Below are 22498 nucleotides of genomic sequence, written 5' to 3' on the forward strand. Positions count from 1 at the left end.
CGCCCCCTACTGGCTGACTGAGCCCATGGGCACAACGTGGAGCAGGGTCACCTGCACAGCCCAGACCTGCTGGGCACCTGGACCAGGACCAGGACCGCATCCACAGTCCAGATCCATCACAGCGTCAACGTGTCCCAGACGTTACTTCTAGTTCATCCTGGAGGTAAATATTAATCTAGTTATTTTATAGTTAAATTTCATGTCACTCCACCTCCATTGATGAGTCAAACTGCTGAGTCATGAAAGAACAGACGAGTGCTTTAAAAAACCCACTTTATTCAGGTTTGATTAGGTCAGATAAGTTAGACTGTACAGGAGCAGAGAAGAGATGGGACGAGGATCCACCTGGATCACCTTATAAAACCTGATCGGAGGAGGAGGCACGGAGCGTCACATGACCCCGGACACGAGACAAGACATTCGGGTTATTGGATCTAGACGTGTGAGAAGACACCGGGACAGACAGCTCGGCTTCAGAGGTCCAGGACCACAGGACCAGAACCACAGGAGTCCGGAGGCGTCAGAAGCAGCTGAACATTCGTGTTCTTAGACTTCATCAGCAGGTTTTAAATGCAACGCGACGAGGGCCAGACATGTCCACAGAACCAGGACCCTCACACACAGAACCAGGACCTGGACCCTCACACACAGAACCAGGACCAGGACCCTCACACACAGAACCAGGACCAGGACCCTCACACGGAGACCTGATGCAACACTTTAGTCCTGTTCGACTAACACACCTCCTGGAGGTCCAGGTATCACGCCATCAGAACCAGACACATGAAGAGGAGTGAGGTCAATACTGAAGGTCACAGATGAAACAGACAGAAGAACAAAGAGCTGAAACATCCAGTGTAGGGGGGGAGGGGGGGTCGCTATGGTGATGAGCTGCCAGGAGCAATGACATCACAACCATAGAGACACACAGGGAACGCACAACGATGCGTTCAAGGACTCGAGTGAAGACAATGAAACCTGTTCTCAGGCGGAGCCTTGGAATGTGACACCTCCACTGAGTGTGTGTGTCTGTGTATGTATCTGTGTGTGTGTGTGTGTGTGTGTGTGAGAGGAAGCAGAAGCATGACGGCTGGCTGCGTGAGCGAGGAAGAGGAAGCACCTTCACCTCTTCCTCGCTCAGGAGAACCCTCCAGGTGACGAGCAGAATGACAGGCGGCCGTGTCACACAACACGCTCACTGCTGCTGCTGCTGTTGTTGTTGTTGTTGTTGTTTACACCCCTGACCGAGTGACGGGAACTCTTCATGGACGACTTTCTGCTTTTGTGTTGAACCCACAAGATAAAACAATAAAAACAGGTTTAATAAAACCTGGTGGACCCGGGGCATCTGGACTCTAGTCCCCTCATGGACCCGGTTCCCCCTGTAGGACCCTCATGGACCCGGTTCCCCCTGTAGGACCCTCATGGCAGTGGGCTGTCTGTGTTTCAGGTCCAGTGGACCCGGGGCTGAGACACTAACACAGTGGAGGAACACCAACGGTAACAGTTAATGTTCGGATCAGGACTCTGGGTCCAGACCGCATGTCGGGACCAGGCACGAGGTCGCAGCAGGTCGGGCAGACCCTGGTGGTACAATATGTTGATGAAGGCCGAGGTTCTACTTGTGAGACAGAACGGGCCTCGGACCGGATTGAGGAGGAGTTCTGGTGGAGGAGTGAGTTCCATTATGAGCAACAGACCAACCAGCACCGGCCTCATGGCCTGGTGGGTCATGATGGGTCATGATGGGTCATAGTGGGGCATGGTGGGTCATAGCGGGTCATGATGGGTCATAGTGGGTCATAGTGGGGCATGATGGGTCATAGCGGGTCATAATGGTCATAGTGGGGCATGATGGGTCATAGTGGGGCATGATGGGTCATAGTGGGTCATGATGGTCATAGTGGGGCATGATGGGTCATAGTGGGGCATGATGGTCATAGTGGGTCATGATGGGTCATAGTGGGTACTGATGGGTCATAGTGGGTCATGATGGTCATAGTGGGTCATAGTGGGGCATGATGGGTCATAGTGGGTCATGATGGTCATAGTGGGTCATAGTGGGTCATGATGGGTCATAGTGGGGTATGATGGGTCATAGTGGGGCATGATGGTCATAGTGGGGCATGATGGGTCATAGTGGGTCATGATGGGTTATAGTGGGTACTGATGGGTCATAGTGGGTCATGATGGTCATAGTGGGTCATGATGGGTCATAGTGGGTACTGATGGGTAATAGTGGGTCATAGTGGGTACTGATGGGTCATGATGTGTCATAGTGGGTACTGATGGGTCATAGTGGGTCATGATGAGTCATAGTGGGTCATGATGGGTCATAGCGGGTCATGATGGGTCATAGTGGGTCATGATGAGTCATAGTGGGTCATGATGAGTCATAGTGGGTCATGATGAGTCAGTCATGATGGGTCATAGTGGGTCATGATGGGTCCTAGTGGGTCATGATGGATCATAGTGGGTACTGATGGGTAATAGTGGGTCCTGATGGGTACTGATGGGTCATAGTGGGTCATGATGAGTCATAGTGGGTCATGATGGGTCATAGTGGGTGCTGATGGGTCATAGTGGGTCATGATGGGTCATGATGGATCAAGGCGGGTCAAGGCAGTGGTCTACGGATCCAGTTCGATGGAGCGGTCCAAACCCACAGAGTGTAAACCTCCGCCCACTCCTCCTCTCTACCTCCATCTGCCTGATGGATCGTGGAGGTCTCCATCGTGGAATATGCCTACTATGAACTATTCATACACTCTGTCATATTCATTGAATGTATTTTAACTCTAAATCTGTCCTTCTGTACACATTACATCTATTGCATCTGTCCATCCTGGAGAGGGATCCTCCTCTGTTGCTCTCCTCCAGGTTTCTTCCCTTTTTTTCCCCCTGAAGGGTTATTTGGGAGTTTTTCCTGGTCTGATGTGAGGTTTTGGGGCAGGGATGTCTATGTGTACAGATTGTAAAGCACTCCGAGACAAATTTGTAATTTGTGAAATTGGGCTATACAAATAAACTGAATTGAATTGAATTGATGGGTCATAGTGGGTCATGATGAGTCATAGTGGGTCATGATGGGTCATAGTGGGTCATGATGAGTCATAGTGGGTACTGATGGGTAATAGTGGGTCATAGTGGGTACTGATGGGTCATGATGAGTCATAGTGGGTCATGATGGGTCATAGTGGGTGCTGATGGGTCATAGTGGGTCATGATGAGTCATAGTGGGTCATAGTGGGTCATGATGGGTCATGATGGATCAAGGCGGGTCAAGGCAGTGGTCTACGGATCCAGTTCGATGGAGCGGTCCAAACCCACAGAGTGTAAACCTCTATAAAATATAAGTTAAAGGAACATAAAGGTACATAAAGTAAATTAATCTGTTAGAAAAGAAACAAAGTGATTAGAAAACTAGAATTAAGAGGACTTTGGAACATCTCTCTCTCTCTCTCTGCGTTAGCTCCACCCCCACAGTGATGTCATCACTCAGCGCCAGAGAGCCAACGGACGAGTTCTGGATTGGATTCAATCTGTTGTCATTGGGAGCGGCTGGGGCTTCAGTGCCTTGCTCACGGGCACTTCGACTGGCAACTAATGAGGAGAGCGGGGATCGAACCGACGACCTTGGGGTTGCAGGACGACCCCCTGACCCCACTGAGCTGCAGCCTTCTGGAGTTCTGAAAGGAAAAGGCAACTGACGGTGTCACTCGTTTAAAACAAGCCCCTCCCCCTTCCCTAGTGGCCAGAGCAGCATAGATTACACGGACGTGGATGAGAGCCAATCACAGCGAGGACACGGAGGCCGTGGGCGGGGCTAGAGGTCATGTACAGTGGCTCAGAGCCACAGTTAGTCACAGTGAGCATGCTCAGGGGGGGTTACTGCAGCATCAGCTGCTTGAGGTTGTCGTGCAGGATGGTGTCCTTCACGTCGCGGAACACCAGCCGGATGTTGTCCGTGTTGATGGCCGTGGTGAAGTGGTGGTACAGCGGCTTCTGCTGCTGCTCCCGCCGCTTCTTGCGGAAGCACTCCACCAGGAAGCGCTGCACGTCGGCGAGGCTCGCCGGCTCGCCCGCGAACTCGGGGAAGTAGTCTCTGACGGAGACGCGCTTCACCTTGTCCTCCAGCAGGTCCGTCTTGTTGAGGAACAGGATGATGGACACGCCCCCGAACACACGGTTGTTCACGATGGTCTCGAAGATGTTGAGCGACTCGCTGAGCCGGTTGGTCCGCCGGTCCTCCATCAGCACCTGGGGGGGGGGGGTTACTGCAGGGCACCGGGCGCGGGGAGGACCCGGCGCCGCCCGTGACTCACCTGGTCGTACTCGGAGGACGAGACGAGGAAGAGGATCGACGTGACCGAGTCGAAGCACTCGAACCAGCGGCGCCGCTCGGACCGCTGGCCGCCCACGTCCACCATCTTGAAGGGAACGTTCTTGATCTCAAAGTCGTACTCGTGGACCCCCTTCGTCGGCTTCCTGGCCAGGAGGATGTCCTGCTGGCTGGGGAGGTAGTCCTGCAACAAGGAGGCCACAAGGAGGTGACGAGGAGGCCACGAGGAGACCACGAGGAGGTGACGAGGAGGTGACAAGGAGGCCACGAGGAGGCCACGAGGAGGTGACGAGGAGGCCAAAAGGAGACGACGAGGAGGTGACGAGGAGGCAACAAGGAGGTGACGAGGAGGCCACGAGGAGGCGACAAGGAGGCGACAAGGAGGTGACAAGGAGGCAACAAGTAGGCGACAATATATATATATGTACATAAAATGTGTATATATACATATATACACACATATAGTTGGGGGGGGGGGGTGCAAGTGACTATTGTTTTGCTCCGTCCGATCTTGGCAGACGGCGCCGGAGCTCTGCAGGGACCGCGATCAACCTATCAAGTGTCAACAAATAAAATTCTCGACCGGCCCAGAAGTGAAGCGGCCCACCGGGAACTCTCCCGATTCTCCCGATTACCCACCCCGGGCCTGACCACACACACACACTACCACACACACACAACCACACATACACAACCACACACACAACAATAAGGAGTGAGACGTCTGTGTTCATGAACAATAAGGAGTGAGACGTCTGTGTTCATGAACAATAAGGAGTGAGACGTCTGTGTTCATGAACTATAAGGAGTGAGACGTCTGTGTTCATGAACAATAAGGAGTGAGACGTCTGTTCATGAACAATAAGGAGTGAGACGTCTGTGTTCATGAACAATAAGGAGTGAGACGTCTGTGTTCATGAACAATAAGGAGTGAGACGTCTGTGTTCATGAACAATAAGGAGTGAGACGTCTGTGTTCATGAACTATAAGGAGTGAGACGTCTGTGTTCATGAACTATAAGGAGTGAGACGTCTGTGTGTTCATGAACAATAAGGAGTGAGACGTCTGTGTTCATGAACTATAAGGAGTGAGACGTCTGTGTTCATGAACTATAAGGAGTGAGACGTCTGTGTTCATGAACTATAAGGAGTGAGACGTCTGTGTGTTCATGAACTATAAGGAGTGAGACGTCTGTGTTCATGAACAATAAGGAGTGAGACGTCTGTGTTCATGAACTATAAGGAGTGAGACGTCTGTGTTCATGAACTATAAGGAGTGAGGCGTCTGTGTTCATGAACTATAAGGAGTGAGACGTCTGTGTTCATGAACAATAAGGAGTGAGACGTCTGTGTTCATGAACTATAAGGAGTGAGACGTCTGTGTTCATGAACTATAAGGAGTGAGACGTCTGTGTTCATGAACTATAAGGAGTGAGACGTCTGTGTTCATGAACAATAAGGAGTGAGACGTCTGTGTTCATGAACTATAAGGAGTGAGACGTCTGTGTTCATGAACAATAAGGAGTGAGACGTCTGTGTTCATGAACAATAAGGAGTGAGACGTCTGTGTTCATGAACTATAAGGAGTGAGACGTCTGTGTTCATGAACAATAAGGAGTGAGACGTCTGTGTGTTCATGAACAATAAGGAGTGAGACGTCTGTGTTCATGAACAATAAGGAGTGAGACGTCTGTGTTCATGAACTATAAGGAGTGAGACGTCTGTGTTCATGAACAATAAGGAGTGAGACGTCTGTGTTCATGAACTATAAGGAGTGAGACGTCTGTGTTCATGAACAATAAGGAGTGAGACGTCTGTGTTCATGAACAATAAGGAGTGAGACGTCTGTGTTCATGAACTATAAGGAGTGAGACGTCTGTGTTCATGAACAATAAGGAGTGAGACGTCTGTGTTCATGAACTATAAGGAGTGAGACGTCTGTGTTCATGAACAATAAGGAGTGAGGCGTCTGTGTTCATGAACTATAAGGAGTGAGACGTCTGTGTTCATGAACAATAAGGAGTGAGACGTCTGTGTTCATGAACTATAAGGAGTGAGACGTCTGTGTTCATGAACTATAAGGAGTGAGACGTCTGTGTTCATGAACTATAAGGAGTGAGACGTCTGTGTTCATGAACAATAAGGAGTGAGACGTCTGTGTTCATGAACAATAAGGAGTGAGACGTCTGTGTTCATGAACTATAAGGAGTGAGACGTCTGTTCATGAACAATAAGGAGTGAGACGTCTGTGTTCATGAACTATAAGGAGTGAGACGTCTGTTCATGAACTATAAGGAGTGAGACGTCTGTGTTCATGAACTATAAGGAGTGAGACGTCTGTGTTCATGAACTATAAGGAGTGAGACGTCTGTGTTCATGAACTATAAGGAGTGAGACGTCTGTGTTCATGAACAATAAGGAGTGAGACGTCTGTGTTCATGAACAATAAGGAGTGAGACGTCTGTGTTCATGAACTATAAGGAGTGAGACGTCTGTGTTCATGAACAATAAGGAGTGAGACGTCTGTGTTCATGAACTATAAGGAGTGAGACGTCTGTGTTCATGAACTATAAGGAGTGAGACGTCTGTGTGTTCATGAACTATAAGGAGTGAGACGTCTGTGTTCATGAACTATAAGGAGTGAGACGTCTGTTCATGAACAATAAGGAGTGAGACGTCTGTGTTCATGAACAATAAGGAGTGAGACGTCTGTGTTCATGAACTATAAGGAGTGAGACGTCTGTGTTCATGAACAATAAGGAGTGAGACGTCTGTGTTCATGAACAATAAGGAGTGAGACGTCTGTGTTCATGAACAATAAGGAGTGAGACGTCTGTGTTCATGAACTATAAGGAGTGAGACGCCTGTGTTCATGAACAATAAGGAGTGAGACGTCTGTGTTCATGAACTATAAGGAGTGAGACGTCTGTGTTCATGAACTATAAGGAGTGAGACGTCTGTGTTCATGAACTATAAGGAGTGAGACGTCTGTTCATGAACAATAAGGAGTGAGACGTCTGTGTTCATGAACAATAAGGAGTGAGACGTCTGTTCATGAACTATAAGGAGTGAGACGTCTGTGTTCATGAACAATAAGGAGTGAGACGTCTGTGTTCATGAACTATAAGGAGTGAGACGTCTGTGTTCATGAACAATAAGGAGTGAGACGTCTGTGTGTTCATGAACTATAAGGAGTGAGACGTCTGTGTTCATGAACTATAAGGAGTGAGACGTCTGTTCATGAACTATAAGGAGTGAGACGTCTGTGTTCATGAACTATAAGGAGTGAGACGTCTGTGTTCATGAACAATAAGGAGTGAGACGTCTGTGTTCATGAACAATAAGGAGTGAGACGTCTGTGTTCATGAACAATAAGGAGTGAGACGTCTGTGTTCATGAACTATAAGGAGTGAGACGTCTGTGTTCATGAACTATAAGGAGTGAGACGTCTGTGTTCATGAACAATAAGGAGTGAGACGTCTGTGTGTTCATGAACTATAAGGAGTGAGACGTCTGTGTTCATGAACTATAAGGAGTGAGAAGTCTGTGTTCATGAACTATAAGGATTGAGACGTCTGTTCATGAACAATAAGGAGTGAGACGTCTGTGTTCATGAACTATAAGGAGTGAGACGTCTGTGTTCATGAACAATAAGGAGTGAGACGTCTGTGTTCATGAACTATAAGGAGTGAGACGTCTGTGTTCATGAACAATAAGGAGTGAGACGTCTGTTCATGAACAATAAGGAGTGAGACGTCTGTGTTCATGAACAATAAGGAGTGAGACGTCTGTTCATGAACTATAAGGAGTGAGACGTCTGTGTTCATGAACTATAAGGAGTGAGACGTCTGTGTTCATGAACAATAAGGAGTGAGACGTCTGTGTTCATGAACTATAAGGAGTGAGACGTCTGTGTTCATGAACTATAAGGAGTGAGACGTCTGTGTTCATGAACTATAAGGAGTGAGACGTCTGTGTTCATGAACAATAAGGAGGAGACGTCTGTGTTCATGAACAATAAGGAGTGAGACGTCTGTGTTCATGAACTATAAGGAGTGAGACGTCTGTGTTCATGAACTATAAGGAGTGAGACGTCTGTGTTCATGAACTATAAGGAGTGAGACGTCTGTGTGTTCATGAACTATAAGGAGTGAGACGTCTGTGTTCATGAACTATAAGGAGTGAGACGTCTGTGTTCATGAACTATAAGGAGTGAGACGTCTGTGTTCATGAACAATAAGGAGTGAGACGTCTGTGTTCATGAACAATAAGGAGTGAGACGTCTGTGTTCATGAACTATAAGGAGTGAGACGTCTGTGTTCATGAACTATAAGGAGTGAGACGTCTGTGTGTTCATGAACTATAAGGAGTGAGACGTCTGTGTTCATGAACTATAAGGAGTGAGACGTCTGTGTTCATGAACTATAAGGAGTGAGACGTCTGTGTTCATGAACTATAAGGAGTGAGACGTCTGTGTTCATGAACAATAAGGAGTGAGACGTCTGTGTTCATGAACTATAAGGAGTGAGACGTCTGTTCATGAACAATAAGGAGTGAGACGTCTGTGTTCATGAACTATAAGGAGTGAGACGTCTGTGTTCATGAACAATAAGGAGTGAGACGTCTGTGTTCATGAACTATAAGGAGTGAGACGTCTGTGTTCATGAACTATAAGGAGTGAGACGTCTGTGTGTTCATGAACTATAAGGAGTGAGACGTCTGTGTTCATGAACTATAAGGAGTGAGACGTCTGTGTTCATGAACTATAAGGAGTGAGACGTCTGTGTTCATGAACAATAAGGAGTGAGACGTCTGTGTTCATGAACAATAAGGAGTGAGACGTCTGTGTTCATGAACTATAAGGAGTGAGACGTCTGTGTTCATGAACTATAAGGAGTGAGACGTCTGTGTGTTCATGAACTATAAGGAGTGAGACGTCTGTGTTCATGAACTATAAGGAGTGAGACGTCTGTGTGTTCATGAACAATAAGGAGTGAGACGTCTGTGTTCATGAACTATAAGGAGTGAGACGTCTGTGTTCATGAACTATAAGGAGTGAGACGTCTGTGTTCATGAACAATAAGGAGTGAGACGTCTGTGTTCATGAACAATAAGGAGTGAGACGTCTGTTCATGAACAATAAGGAGTGAGACGTCTGTGTTCATGAACTATAAGGAGTGAGACGTCTGTGTTCATGAACTATAAGGAGTGAGACGTCTGTGTGTTCATGAACTATAAGGAGTGAGACGTCTGTGTTCATGAACTATAAGGAGTGAGACGTCTGTGTTCATGAACTATAAGGAGTGAGACGTCTGTGTTCATGAACTATAAGGAGTGAGACGCCTGTGTTCATGAACAATAAGGAGTGAGACGTCTGTGTTCATGAACTATAAGGAGTGAGACGTCTGTGTTCATGAACTATAAGGAGTGAGACGTCTGTGTTCATGAACAATAAGGAGTGAGACGTCTGTGTTCATGAACAATAAGGAGTGAGACGTCTGTTCATGAACAATAAGGAGGAGACGCCTGTGTTCATGAACAATAAGGAGTGAGACGTCTGTGTTCATGAACAATAAGGAGTGAGACGTCTGTGTTCATGAACAATAAGGAGTGAGACGTCTGTGTTCATGAACTATAAGGAGTGAGACGTCTGTGTTCATGAACAATAAGGAGTGAGACGTCTGTGTTCATGAACTATAAGGAGTGAGACGTCTGTGTTCATGAACTATAAGGAGTGAGACGTCTGTGTTCATGAACTATAAGGAGTGAGACGTCTGTGTTCATGAACTATAAGGAGTGAGACGTCTGTGTTCATGAACAATAAGGAGTGACACGCCTGTGTTCATGAACTATAAGGAGTGAGACGTCTGTGTTCATGAACAATAAGGAGTGAGACGTCTGTGTTCATGAACTATAAGGAGTGAGACGTCTGTTCATGAACTATAAGGAGTGAGACGTCTGTTCATGAACTATAAGGAGTGAGACGTCTGTGTTCATGAACTATAAGGAGTGAGACGTCTGTGTTCATGAACTATAAGCAGTGAGACGTCTGTGTTCATGAACAATCAGGATTGAGACGTCTGTGTTCTTGAACTATAAGGAGTGAGACGCCTGTGTTCATGAACAATAAGGAGTGAGACGTCTGTGTTCATGAACTATAAGGAGTGAGACGTCTGTGTTCATGAACTATAAGGAGTGAGACGTCTGTGTTCATGAACAATAAGGAGTGAGACGTCTGTGTTCATGAACTATAAGGAGTGAGACGTCTGTGTTCATGAACTATAAGGAGTGAGACGTCTGTGTTCATGAACTATAAGGAGTGAGACGTCTGTGTTCATGAACAATAAGGAGTGAGACGTCTGTGTTCATGAACTATAAGGAGTGAGACGTCTGTGTTCATGAACTATAAGGAGTGAGACGTCTGTTCATGAACTATAAGGAGTGAGACGTCTGTGTTCATGAACTATAAGGAGTGAGACGTCTGTGTTCATGAACTATAAGGAGTGAGACGTCTGTGTTCATGAACTATAAGGAGTGAGACGTCTGTGTTCATGAACTATAAGGAGTGAGACGTCTGTGTTCATGAACTATAAGGAGTGAGACGTCTGTTCATGAACTATAAGGAGTGAGACGTCTGTGTTCATGAACAATAAGGAGTGAGACGTCTGTGTTCATGAACAATAAGGAGTGAGACGTCTGTGTTCATGAACTATAAGGAGTGAGACGTCTGTTCATGAACTATAAGGAGTGAGACGTCTGTGTTCATGAACAATAAGGAGTGAGACGTCTGTGTTCATGAACTATAAGGAGTGAGACGTCTGTGTTCATGAACTATAAGGAGTGAGACGTCTGTCAGAGTGGAGACAGGAGGAGGACCACGCCTTCACTCTCTAACCACTAGCTGGGCGTCTCACTCCATCAACTGGATGATCTGCAGGGTGGGAGGGGCTTACCGAGTGGCCGAGCTTCTCCAAATGGTCCAGGAAATACTTGACTGACTCGCCCTGAGAGAGAGAGAGAGAGAGAGAGAGAGAGACAGAGAGAGAGAGAGAGAGAGAGAGAGACATTCAGTGTGTAGTCTGTACATGGACACCAACCAGCCCCATAACTCCTGGTCTGCACATGGAGCCAACCCTGGTGTCTCCTGGGTAACCGCCCTGGTGTCTCCTGGGTAACCACACGGGCCCTCAATGTACCACTGGTTCTCTTCTGGTTCTCTTGTTCTCCTCTGGTTCTCTTGTTCTACACTGGTTCTCCACCGGTTCTGCACTGGTTCTCCTCTGGTTCTGCTGGACCCCATCACCCCTCAATGACACGTCAAGACTCAAACTCCAGGAACATTTCCTACGTCTTAACTGTGTAATGAGCCGGTTGACCCCGAGGAGGTCAGGATCCCGGTGTGCAACAGTCACTTTGGACCACAACGCACCAGAACCGCGTTCCAGGGCCCTCGGCCCTCTGGGCGCGCGCTCGGGACCACGCGGTCGTAACTCACCAGCTGGAACTCTCGGCGCCGGTCGTAGGCGTGCTGGATGCCCGTGTCGGCCCACAGGGCCCGGATGGAGGGCAGGTAGTGCTGGAACACCTTGGGCTCCACCATGCCGTGGCCCCGGGCCATCAGCGAGCGCGTGTCCAGCGCCATCAGGGAGGCCCCGTGCCGCTGGTTGGACTGGTGGCCCCAGGGGATGTGCAGCTTCTCTCGGGCGTCCACCAACACTCGGATCCCTGCAGGAGGACAAGAGCATGAACCATAGGGGAACCATAGGGGACTATCAGGGGAACTATCGGGGAACCAAAGGGGAACCATAGGGGACTACCAGGGGAACTATCGGGGAACGGCAGGGGAACATAGTCCCTCTGACGGAGGGGATGCAGCTCAGAGGAGTTCATATTACTGCTCTGTAGGGATGGGCATCGAGAACCGGTTCTGTTTTAGAACCGGTTCCCAGTGAACCGATTGTTTGGGATCGTTAGCCAAATTCTTTAACGGTTCTGCTAACGGTCCTCTGTGGCGTTGCATGCATGAACTTTTTTAGTTTCTTCAGACTGCAGCAAACATGGCAACGAGGCAGAAGCGCTCTAAAGTTTGGCTCTATTTCACAAGACAAAATGACAACTACGCCACTTGTAACGTGTGTCAAAAATCTATTTCGTCGAAGGGAGGAAATACAACTAATATGAAGAAGCATTTGAACACAGCGTGGAATTAAATGACAGGAATGTCGTGTGTTCGATGCAGCAGCTCAGCTAACGCCGGCGCTTCATCTCTTTCTGTCCAAGGTCAACTCCTCAGAAGTGATCACAACCACTCACTGTGTGAAGCAATTTGCCTTTATTGTGTGTAGTCGATCAAGTTATCTTCTGTCCTTCGTTTGAAGCACACATTTGAGCTCCGGCATTGGTCTCCCATTATCGATCACTTCACGTTTGGATTGAAAGTCCAGTTTTGAGAAATGTTTGATCGTAACGGTATTAATTATTGGAGGGCGTGTGTTATCAGCAAACGTTCGCGTTGTCGTGTTAACCCATTATTAAACTGAGCATATCGATTTTTAATCCATTATTAAATTTAGCATATAGCTACGCTAGCTTAGCTACAGAATCTTCCATTGTCACCCTACATTGAGGCAGAGGTCGTGTTTGCCTCCCCTCTTAATGTGGCTTTATGTCAGCTCAGCAAATTCAGCGATTTTGTTAGTGCCATTTGTTTCATTGTGTAAACCAGCTTTCACTATATAAATAATCTCCATTGCCATCCCATTTAGCTGATGAGGTTCAGAGTCGGACCGGTTCAGAGGCTGGTCGTCTGTCTGGGTCTCAGGCTACAGCACGTCTTGTACACCTCCTCATATCTTTGTGTTCAGGCATCCTCCACCCCATCTGAGAGAGTGTTCTCCACGGCTGGAGACACAATAAGTCCTGAGAGATCGCGTATCCTCCCGGAGAAAGCAGACATGCTTATTTTTCTGCAGAAGAATTGTTGATGATCCATACAATTGATGGTGCACACTTGGTATTTGCCACTGCTAGTTTCATTTTTGGCAGCTCAGTTCATATACCCTTTAAAAAAAAGGAAGGAGCACTGTAATTTCTAGGAACATGTTTAAATTAAACAGAATACATTTTATTTAAGTTATGTAAGTTTTATTTTAAGTTCAAGAGTAATATCGTATAAATGTTTTTGCTTATTTAAAAAAAGTAAGTGTATGTATACATACTGTGTGTGTGCAGCATTATATAAAAGAAAATTAATGTGAATAAACCCGTTTGTGCTCTTTTTTTCACCCCTTGCCCAAAAGAATCGATAAGAGAATCGAATCGATAAGCAGGAATCGATAAGGTATCGGAATCGTTAAAATCTTATCAATTCTCATCCCTACTGCTCTGTGAACTGTGCTTCACCCTAAAGCCTGAACACCTGTGTGTGTGTGTGTGTGTGTGTGTGAGAGATGTAAACCATAGTTTCATTTAGCCGACTTAGTGTCTTGCTCAAGGGCACGTCGACGAGGGCGGGCTGCAGTGACAACGGCCTTATCTCGCCTCATGGTGCCAATAGGCAATCAATATCAAAACAGTGTTGACCGTTGACCTTTGCCCTGTGTGTTTCTAACTCCATGACATCATTCAACCCTTCACTCACTGAGCAGCAGCCACTCAGCCACATGTCAGCATGTCAACAGTGCGTTACTAACCCCCGATGGACACCAACGTCTCTCCTGTAATGAACCGTTTCCTGTTGAGCCTCGCCACTTCCCCCAGACTGCCGCTGAGCAAGGCATTCCAGCCTCCACTATCTGTTTAATTTTGCTGATTGATGCATCTCTAATGTACACTACATTATTAATGTAAACTACATTACAGTGGATCAAAGGTGTCCAAATTTGGGAGAAAAGTTTGTGGCTTGGAGAGAGCACATTTTATGCACCTCAGTGAAAAATAACTCAAAGCTAAGATAATATGGATTGAAGCATTCATGAACTAGAACGGGCACTCGGTAGAGCGCATACCTTCGCATATCACAAGATTGGGCATTGAATTATGAACATTTTGGCATTAGTTGCATGCCAATTTGACAAAAATGTATCGTGCTATGGTAAAAAAAAGATGTTGACCTTTCCATGACCTTGACCTTGACCTTTGACCCGATTGATCCCAAAATCTAATCAAATGGTCCCCGGATAATAACCAATCATCCCACCAAATGTCATGCGATTCAAGAAGATTTTGACCTGTTCATGACCTTTGACCTTGACCGTTGACCCGATTGATCCCAAAATCTAATCAACTGGTCCCCGGATAATAACCAATCATCCCACCAAATTCCATGCGATTCGGTTCAATACTTTTTGAGTTCTGCGAATGACACGCATACAAATAAATAAATAAATAAATACACGGCGATCAAAACATTACCTTCCGCATTTTCAATGCTAAGGTAATCATGATGCAGCGACCTTCAAGGGACCAGCACGTCTAGAGTTATCTACATGTTGAATCAGAGAAACATGACGAGTGTACAGGAGCTCCACTACTACTAAGTTACTAGTGTAATACTACAGGAGCTCCACTACTACTAAGTTACTAGTGTAATACTACAGGAGCTCCACTACTACTAAGTTACTAGTGTAATACTACAGGAACACCACTACTACTAAGTTACTAGTGTAATACTATAGGAACACCACTACTACTAAGTTACTAGTGTAATACTACAGGAGCTCCACTACTACTAAGTTACTAGTGTAATACTACAGGAGCTCCACTACTACTAAGTTACTAGTATAATACTACAGGAGCTCCACTACTACTAAGTTACTAGTGTAATACTACAGGAACACCACTACTACTAAGTTACTAGTGTAATACTACAGGAGCTCCACTACTACTAAGTTACTAGTGTAATACTACAGGAGCACCACTACTACTAAGTTACTAGTGTAATACTACAGGAGCTCCACTACTACTAAGTTACTAGTGTAATACTACAGGAGCTCCACTACTACTAAGTTACTAGTGTAATACTACAGGAGCACCACTACTACTAAGTTACTAGTATAATACTACAGGAGCTCCACTACTACTAAGTTACTAGTGTAATACTACAGGAGCACCACTACTACTAAGTTACTAGTGTAATACTACAGGAACACCACTACTACTAAGTTACTAGTATAATACTACAGGAGCTCCACTACTACTAAGTTACTAGTGTAATACTACAGGAGCACCACTACTACTAAGTTACTAGTGTAATACTACAGGAGCTCCACTACTACTAAGTTACTAGTGTAATACTACAGGAGCTCCACTACTACTAAGTTACTAGTGTAATACTACAGGAGCTCCACTACTACTAAGTTACTAGTGTAATACTACAGGAGCTCCACTAGTACTAAGTTACTAGTGTAATACTACAGGAGCTCCACTACTACTAAGTTACTAGTGTAATACTACAGGAGCTCCACTACTACTAAGTTACTAGTATAATACTACAGGAGCTCCACTACTACTAAGTTACTAGTATAATACTACAGGAGCTCCACTACTACTAAGTTACTAGTGTAATACTACAGGAACACCACTACTACTAAGTTACTAGTGTAATACTACAGGAGCTCCACTACTACTAAGTTACTAGTATAATACTACAGGAGCTCCACTACTACTAAGTTACTAGTGTAATACTACAGGAGCTCCACTACTACTAAGTTACTAGTGTAATACTACAGGAGCTCCACTACTACTAAGTTACTAGTGTAATACTACAGGAACACCACTACTACAAAGTTACTAGTGTAATACTACAGGAGCTCCACTACTACTAAGTTACTAGTGTAATACTACAGGAGCTCCACTACTACTAAGTTACTAGTGTAATACTACAGGAGCTCCACTACTACTAAGTTACTAGTGTAATACTACAGGAACACCACTACTACAAAGTTACTAGTGTAATACTACAGGAGCTCCACTACTACTAAGTTACTAGTGTAATACTACAGGAGCTCCACTACTACTAAGTTACTAGTGTAATACTACAGGAGCTCCACTACTACTAAGTTACTAGTGTAATACTACAGGAGCTCCACTACTACTAAGTTACTAGTATAATACTACAGGAGCTCCACTACTACTAAGTTACTAGTGTAATACTACAGGAACACCACTACTACTAAGTTACTAGTGTAATACTACAGGAGCTCCACTACTACTAAGTTACTAGTATAATACTACAGGAGCTCCACTACTACTAAGTTACTAGTGTAATACTACAGGAGCTCCACTACTACTAAGTTACTAGTGTAATACTACAGGAACACCACTACTACTAAGTTACTAGTGTAATACTACAGGAGCACCACTACTACTAAGTTACTAGTGTAATACTACAGGAGCTCCACTACTACTAAGTTACTAGTATAATACTACAGGAGCTCCACTACTACTAAGTTACTAGTGTAATACTACAGGAGCTCCACTACTACTAAGTTACTAGTGTAATACTACAGGAGCTCCACTACTACTAAGTTACTAGTGTAATACTACAGGAACACCACTACTACTAAGTTACTAGTGTAATACTACAGGAGCTCCACTACTACTAAGTTACTAGTGTAATACTACAGGAGCTCCACTACTACTAAGTTACTAGTGTAATACTACAGGAGCACCACTACTACTAAGTTACTAGTGTAATACTACAGGAGCTCCACTACTACTAAGTTACTAGTGTAATACTACAGGAGCTCCACTACTACTAAGTTACTAGTGTAATACTACAGGAGCACCACTAGTACTAAGTTACTAGTGTAATACTACAGGAGCACCACTACTACTAAGTTACTAGTGTAATACTACAGGAGCACCACTAGTACTAAGTTACTAGTGTAATACTACAGGAGCACCACTACTACTAAGTTACTAGTGTAATACTACAGGAACACCACTACTACTAAGTTACTAGTGTAATGCTACAGGAACACCACTACTACTAAGTTACTAGTGTAATGCCACAGGAGCACCACTACTACTAAGTTACTAGTGTAATACTACAGGAACACCACTACTACTAAGTTACTAGTGTAATACTACAGGAACACCACTACTACTAAGTTACTAGTGTAATACTACAGGAGCTCCACTACTACTAAGTTACTAGTGTAATACTACAGGAACACCACTACTACTAAGTTACTAGTGTAATACTACAGGAGCTCCACTACTACTAAGTTACTAGTGTAATACTACAGGAGCTCCACTACTACTAAGTTACTAGTGTAATACTACAGGAACACCACTACTACTAAGTTACTAGTGTAATACTACAGGAGCTCCACTACTACTAAGTTACTAGTGTAATACTACAGGAACACCACTACTACTAAGTTACTAGTGTAATACTACAGGAACACCACTACTACTAAGTTACTAGTGTAATACTACAGGAACACCACTACTACTAAGTTACTAGTGTAATACTACAGGAACACCACTACTACTAAGTTACTAGTGTAATACTACAGGAGCTCCACTACTACTAAGTTACTAGTGTAATACTACAGGAACACCACTACTACTAAGTTACTAGTGTAATACTACAGGAGCTCCACTACTACTAAGTTACTAGTATAATACTACAGGAGCTCCACTACTACTAAGTTACTAGTGTAATACTACAGGAGCACCACTAGTACTAAGTTACTAGTGTAATACTACAGGAGCTCCACTACTACTAAGTTACTAGTGTAATACTACAGGAGCTCCACTACTACTAAGTTACTAGTGTAATACTACAGGAGCTCCACTACTACTAAGTTACTAGTGTAATACTACAGGAACACCACTACTACTAAGTTACTAGTGTAATACTACAGGAGCTCCACTACTACTAAGTTACTAGTGTAATACTACAGGAGCTCCACTACTACTAAGTTACTAGTGTAATACTACAGGAACACCACTACTACTAAGTTACTAGTGTAATACTACAGGAACACCACTACTACTAAGTTACTAGTGTAATACTACAGGAACACCACTACTACTAAGTTACTAGTGTAATACTACAGGAACACCACTACTACTAAGTTACTAGTGTAATACTACAGGAACACCACTACTACTAAGTTACTAGTGTAATACTACAGGAACACCACTACTACTAAGTTACTAGTGTAATACTACAGGAACACCACTACTACTAAGTTACTAGTGTAATACTACAGGAGCTCCACTACTACTAAGTTACTAGTGTAATACTACAGGAGCTCCACTACTACTAAGTTACTAGTGTAATACTACAGGAACACCACTACTACTAAGTTACTAGTGTAATACTACAGGAGCTCCACTACTACTAAGTTACTAGTGTAATACTACAGGAGCACCACTACTACTAAGTTACTAGTGTAATACTACAGGAGCTCCACTACTACTAAGTTACTAGTGTAATACTACAGGAACACCACTACTACAAAGTTACTAGTGTAATACTACAGGAACACCACTACTACTAAGTTACTAGTGTAATACTACAGGAGCTCCACTACTACTAAGTTACTAGTGTAATACTACAGGAACACCACTACTACTAAGTTACTAGTGTAATACTACAGGAGCTCCACTACTACTAAGTTACTAGTGTAATACTACAGGAGCTCCACTACTACTAAGTTACTAGTGTAATACTACAGGAACACCACTACTACTAAGTTACTAGTGTAATACTACAGGAGCTCCACTACTACTAAGTTACTAGTGTAATACTACAGGAGCTCCACTACTACTAAGTTACTAGTGTAATACTACAGGAACACCACTACTACTAAGTTACTAGTGTAATACTACAGGAGCTCCACTAGTACTAAGTTACTAGTGTAATACTACAGGAGCACCACTACTACTAAGTTACTAGTGTAATACTACAGGAGCTCCACTACTACTAAGTTACTAGTGTAATACTACAGGAGCACCACTAGTACTAAGTTACTAGTGTAATACTAGTACTCTATTCTTCTCTTCCTCTCCGAGACCAGAGACTCATAGACTTCTACAGACTCACATGAAGACGTGTTCAGTGTTGGGAAGTCCTCACTGGACAGGTAAACACTTCCTGGAGAGACTCTTTCACAATAAAAGCTTTGGCGGGATGGAAGCTGAGCACAGGTGAGCAGCCAACCACTTCCACCCGGTGACCCTGAGGAGAACAGCTCACTGAGGGCCTCCCTGTGGCACGGCACCGCGGGGGCAGGTGTCAAGCAGGTGTCAAGCAGGTGTCAAGCAGGTGTGTGGCAGGTGTCAAGCAGGTGTGTGGCAGGTGTCAAGCAGGGGTCAAGCAGGTGTCAAGCAGGGGTCAAGCAGGTGTCAAGCAGGTGTGTGGCAGGTGTCAAGCAGGTGTGTGGCAGGTGTGTGGCAGGTGTGTGGCAGGTGTGTGGCAGGTGTGTGGCAGGTGTGTGGCAGGTGTCAGGCAGGTGTCAGGCAGGTGTGTGGCAGGTGTGTGGCAGGTGTCAGGCAGGTGTCAAGCAGGTGTCAAGCAGGTGTGTGGCAGGTGTCAAGCAGGTGTCAGGCAGGTGTGTGGCAGGTGTCAGGCAGGTGTTTAGCAGGTGTGTGGCAGGTGTCAGGCAGGTGTGTGGCAGGTGTCAGGCAGGTGTGTGGCAGGTGTCAAGCAGGTGTTTGGCAGGTGTCAGGCAGGTGTCTGGCAGGTGTCTGGCAGGTGTCAAGCAGGTGTGTGGCAGGTGTCAAGCAGGTGTTTGACAGGTGTGTGGCAGGTGTCAAGCAGGTGTGTGGCAGGTGTGTGGCAGGTGTCAAGCAGGTGTGTGGCAGGTGTGTGGCAGGTGTTTGGCAGGTGTCTGGCAGGTGTCAAGCAGGTGTGTGGCAGGTGTCAAGCAGGTGTGTGGCAGGTGTCAAGCAGGTGTTTGACAGGTGTTTGACAGGTGTTTGACAGGTGTGTGGCAGGTGTCAAGCAGGTGTGTGGCAGGTGTGTGGCAGGTGTCAAGCAGGTGTCAAGCAGGTGTGTGGCAGGTGTGTGGCAGGTGTCAGGCAGGTGTCTGGCAGGTGTCTGGCAGGTGTCTGGCAGGTGTGTGGCAGGTGTCAAGCAGGTGTGTGGAAGGTGTGTGGCAGGTGTCAAGCAGGTGTGTGGCAGGTGTGTGGCAGGTGTCTGGCAGGTGTGTGGCAGGTGTCAAGCAGGTGTGTGGAAGGTGTGTGTCAGGTGTCAGTCAGTGGCAGACCGAGTGGGTGGAGCCACATTTCCTGGGAGCATCCATCGTGGTTCCGCTGGCATCTTATTTATGAGACTGAAGTTATTTTGTTAAACATATTCTTAGTTTCGTGGGTTTCTCCCTCGTCCATAAAGGTAAGCGATGGTGCTGAAGGTATTGGCTGCGACCGACAAGCCACTCGTGCTCTCAAAGTCAATGTCTCAAACAACAACAACAGACAGGAGGTCATGTCTGTGATTCAGCTCCACTCAGCCGCCACAGAAACGTTGCACAACCACCAGACTTCACCAGCAGAGCAAATCCACATGTGAAACATGACAATCACGGACATCCTGCAGTCACACGCTGCTCTGACTCACAGCGTGTGTGTGTGTGCGTGCGTGTGTGATCCAGCCACAACAACCCAGGTTAATAACACAGGTCAATGGGACATGCGTGTTCCTCCTAAAGCCATGCGACACTCCCTGAAGCCGGCTAGTGTGGCTGTGCAGTTACAGCATAGATACAGGTGTGGAGACAGGTGTGTGTGCACTTTAACACACCTGTAACACACACACACACACACACAGGTGACCTTTAACCAATGCACGTCCAACAGTCCGCACACACACATGCCTGTATATGCTGAGACAGACTACTTGTCAACATGATGCAGGGCCTTCACTGCAAAGGTCAGACGCATCGATGGCGTCAGAGGTCTGGTGGTTCAGGTCTGTGGTGGTTCAGGTCTGTGGTGGTTCAGGTCTGTGGTGGTTCAGGTCTGTGGTGGTTCAGATAGACCATGACGTCTGTAATGACAGGCAGGCGCCCAGCACCGGGGCTCGGTGGATGTTTTCCGGGCCAAGTTCCGCCATGCCAGCGGGATGTTTGGGTGACAACACCATGGCAGCCCGCCGTGTAGCCCGAGCCATGACCTGTGACCCCGTCCCGGACCCCCGTCCCGGACCCCCGTCCCGGACCCCCGTCCCGGACCCCCGTCCCGGACCCGCACACACACAGCATGGGCGTTTCTCGGTCCGGCTAACCGCACTAGCTCCGCGTCCCTCCAGTCGGCTCCACGGCAGCTAGCATGGCCAACCTCCCGGTCCTCTCGGGGCTCTCCCCGCGCGAGCCTCGGAGGCCGACACGGAGGTCCCAGCGAGCCCGCTTCAACACGTGACCTCCCCGCGCGCACTCACCTTTGATAACGTTACTAAATATGGTGGCTCTGAAGTCCTCCTTGGCCTTCTGATCGAAGTCCTGCCCGTGGATAATGCGCATCTGCTTGAGGAAAGTGGACTTGCCGCTCTCGCCCGCCCCGAGTAATAAGATCTTCACTAACCTCTTCACAAACGTCTTATCTCGGTGGATACACTTATCTATCTCTTTGGATTTCCTCAACTGCTCCGCCTCGCCGCTCGTGAGGAGACAGTTGGGGAAACATGCCGTTAAAACGGAGCGGGACGGCAGGAAATCCGCCATCTTTGAAACAACTTCATCGATACAGACAGCGAGGAGGGCTGAGCCGGGAGAGCCACGGGCCGCGGCCGCGTTCACGTGCCGTCGGAATCCTCAGCTTCACAGCGTAGTCGCCGACGCCAAAGCCTCAGTTTAAGTATTCAACATCTGTTGATCTCGGGAAAGATGACGCGTGCCATGTTTTAAACCAATTTAATTATTGTGTCCGATAAACTGAATTATCGCCGCACAGCGACAATAAGTGTAACATTTTGATTTGCTCGTTTATTTATATCGCATATCAAACAGTACCCGGATGATATATTCGTCTGTCATGTTCATATTATTTATCACATAAATAACTTATTATATGGTTAAAAGCAGATACTTTATTTAAAAATCTTAAATAAAGGCGTTGTATTTTATGTACATAATAAATACGTGTTTCCAATTCACGTGAATGCAGCAAAAGTGAGAGGTACAGTGGTACGGTGGCGGGCGAG

At 46.2% G+C, this 22498-nt stretch overlaps 1 protein-coding gene across 1 annotated transcript; it reads right to left on the reverse strand.

The window, feature by feature from the left end:
• Positions 1-256: 256 nt before the first annotated feature.
• Positions 257-22148, reverse strand: gna13b (guanine nucleotide binding protein (G protein), alpha 13b). The gene is made up of 5 exons (XM_056406665.1): positions 21737-22148; positions 11837-12066; positions 11295-11345; positions 4326-4526; positions 257-4260 (listed from the first exon to the last, which is right to left on the reverse strand). Exons 1-5 carry the CDS (start codon positions 22017-22019, stop codon positions 3889-3891), a joined length of 1137 nt encoding a protein of 378 aa, XP_056262640.1. The 5' UTR covers positions 22020-22148; the 3' UTR covers positions 257-3888.
• Between the last annotated feature and the right edge of the window lie 350 nt (positions 22149-22498).

Source organism: Pseudoliparis swirei, chromosome 23 (assembly GCF_029220125.1).
Source record: "Pseudoliparis swirei isolate HS2019 ecotype Mariana Trench chromosome 23, NWPU_hadal_v1, whole genome shotgun sequence".
In the NCBI taxonomy this organism is placed as follows: domain Eukaryota; kingdom Metazoa; phylum Chordata; class Actinopteri; order Perciformes; family Liparidae; genus Pseudoliparis; species Pseudoliparis swirei.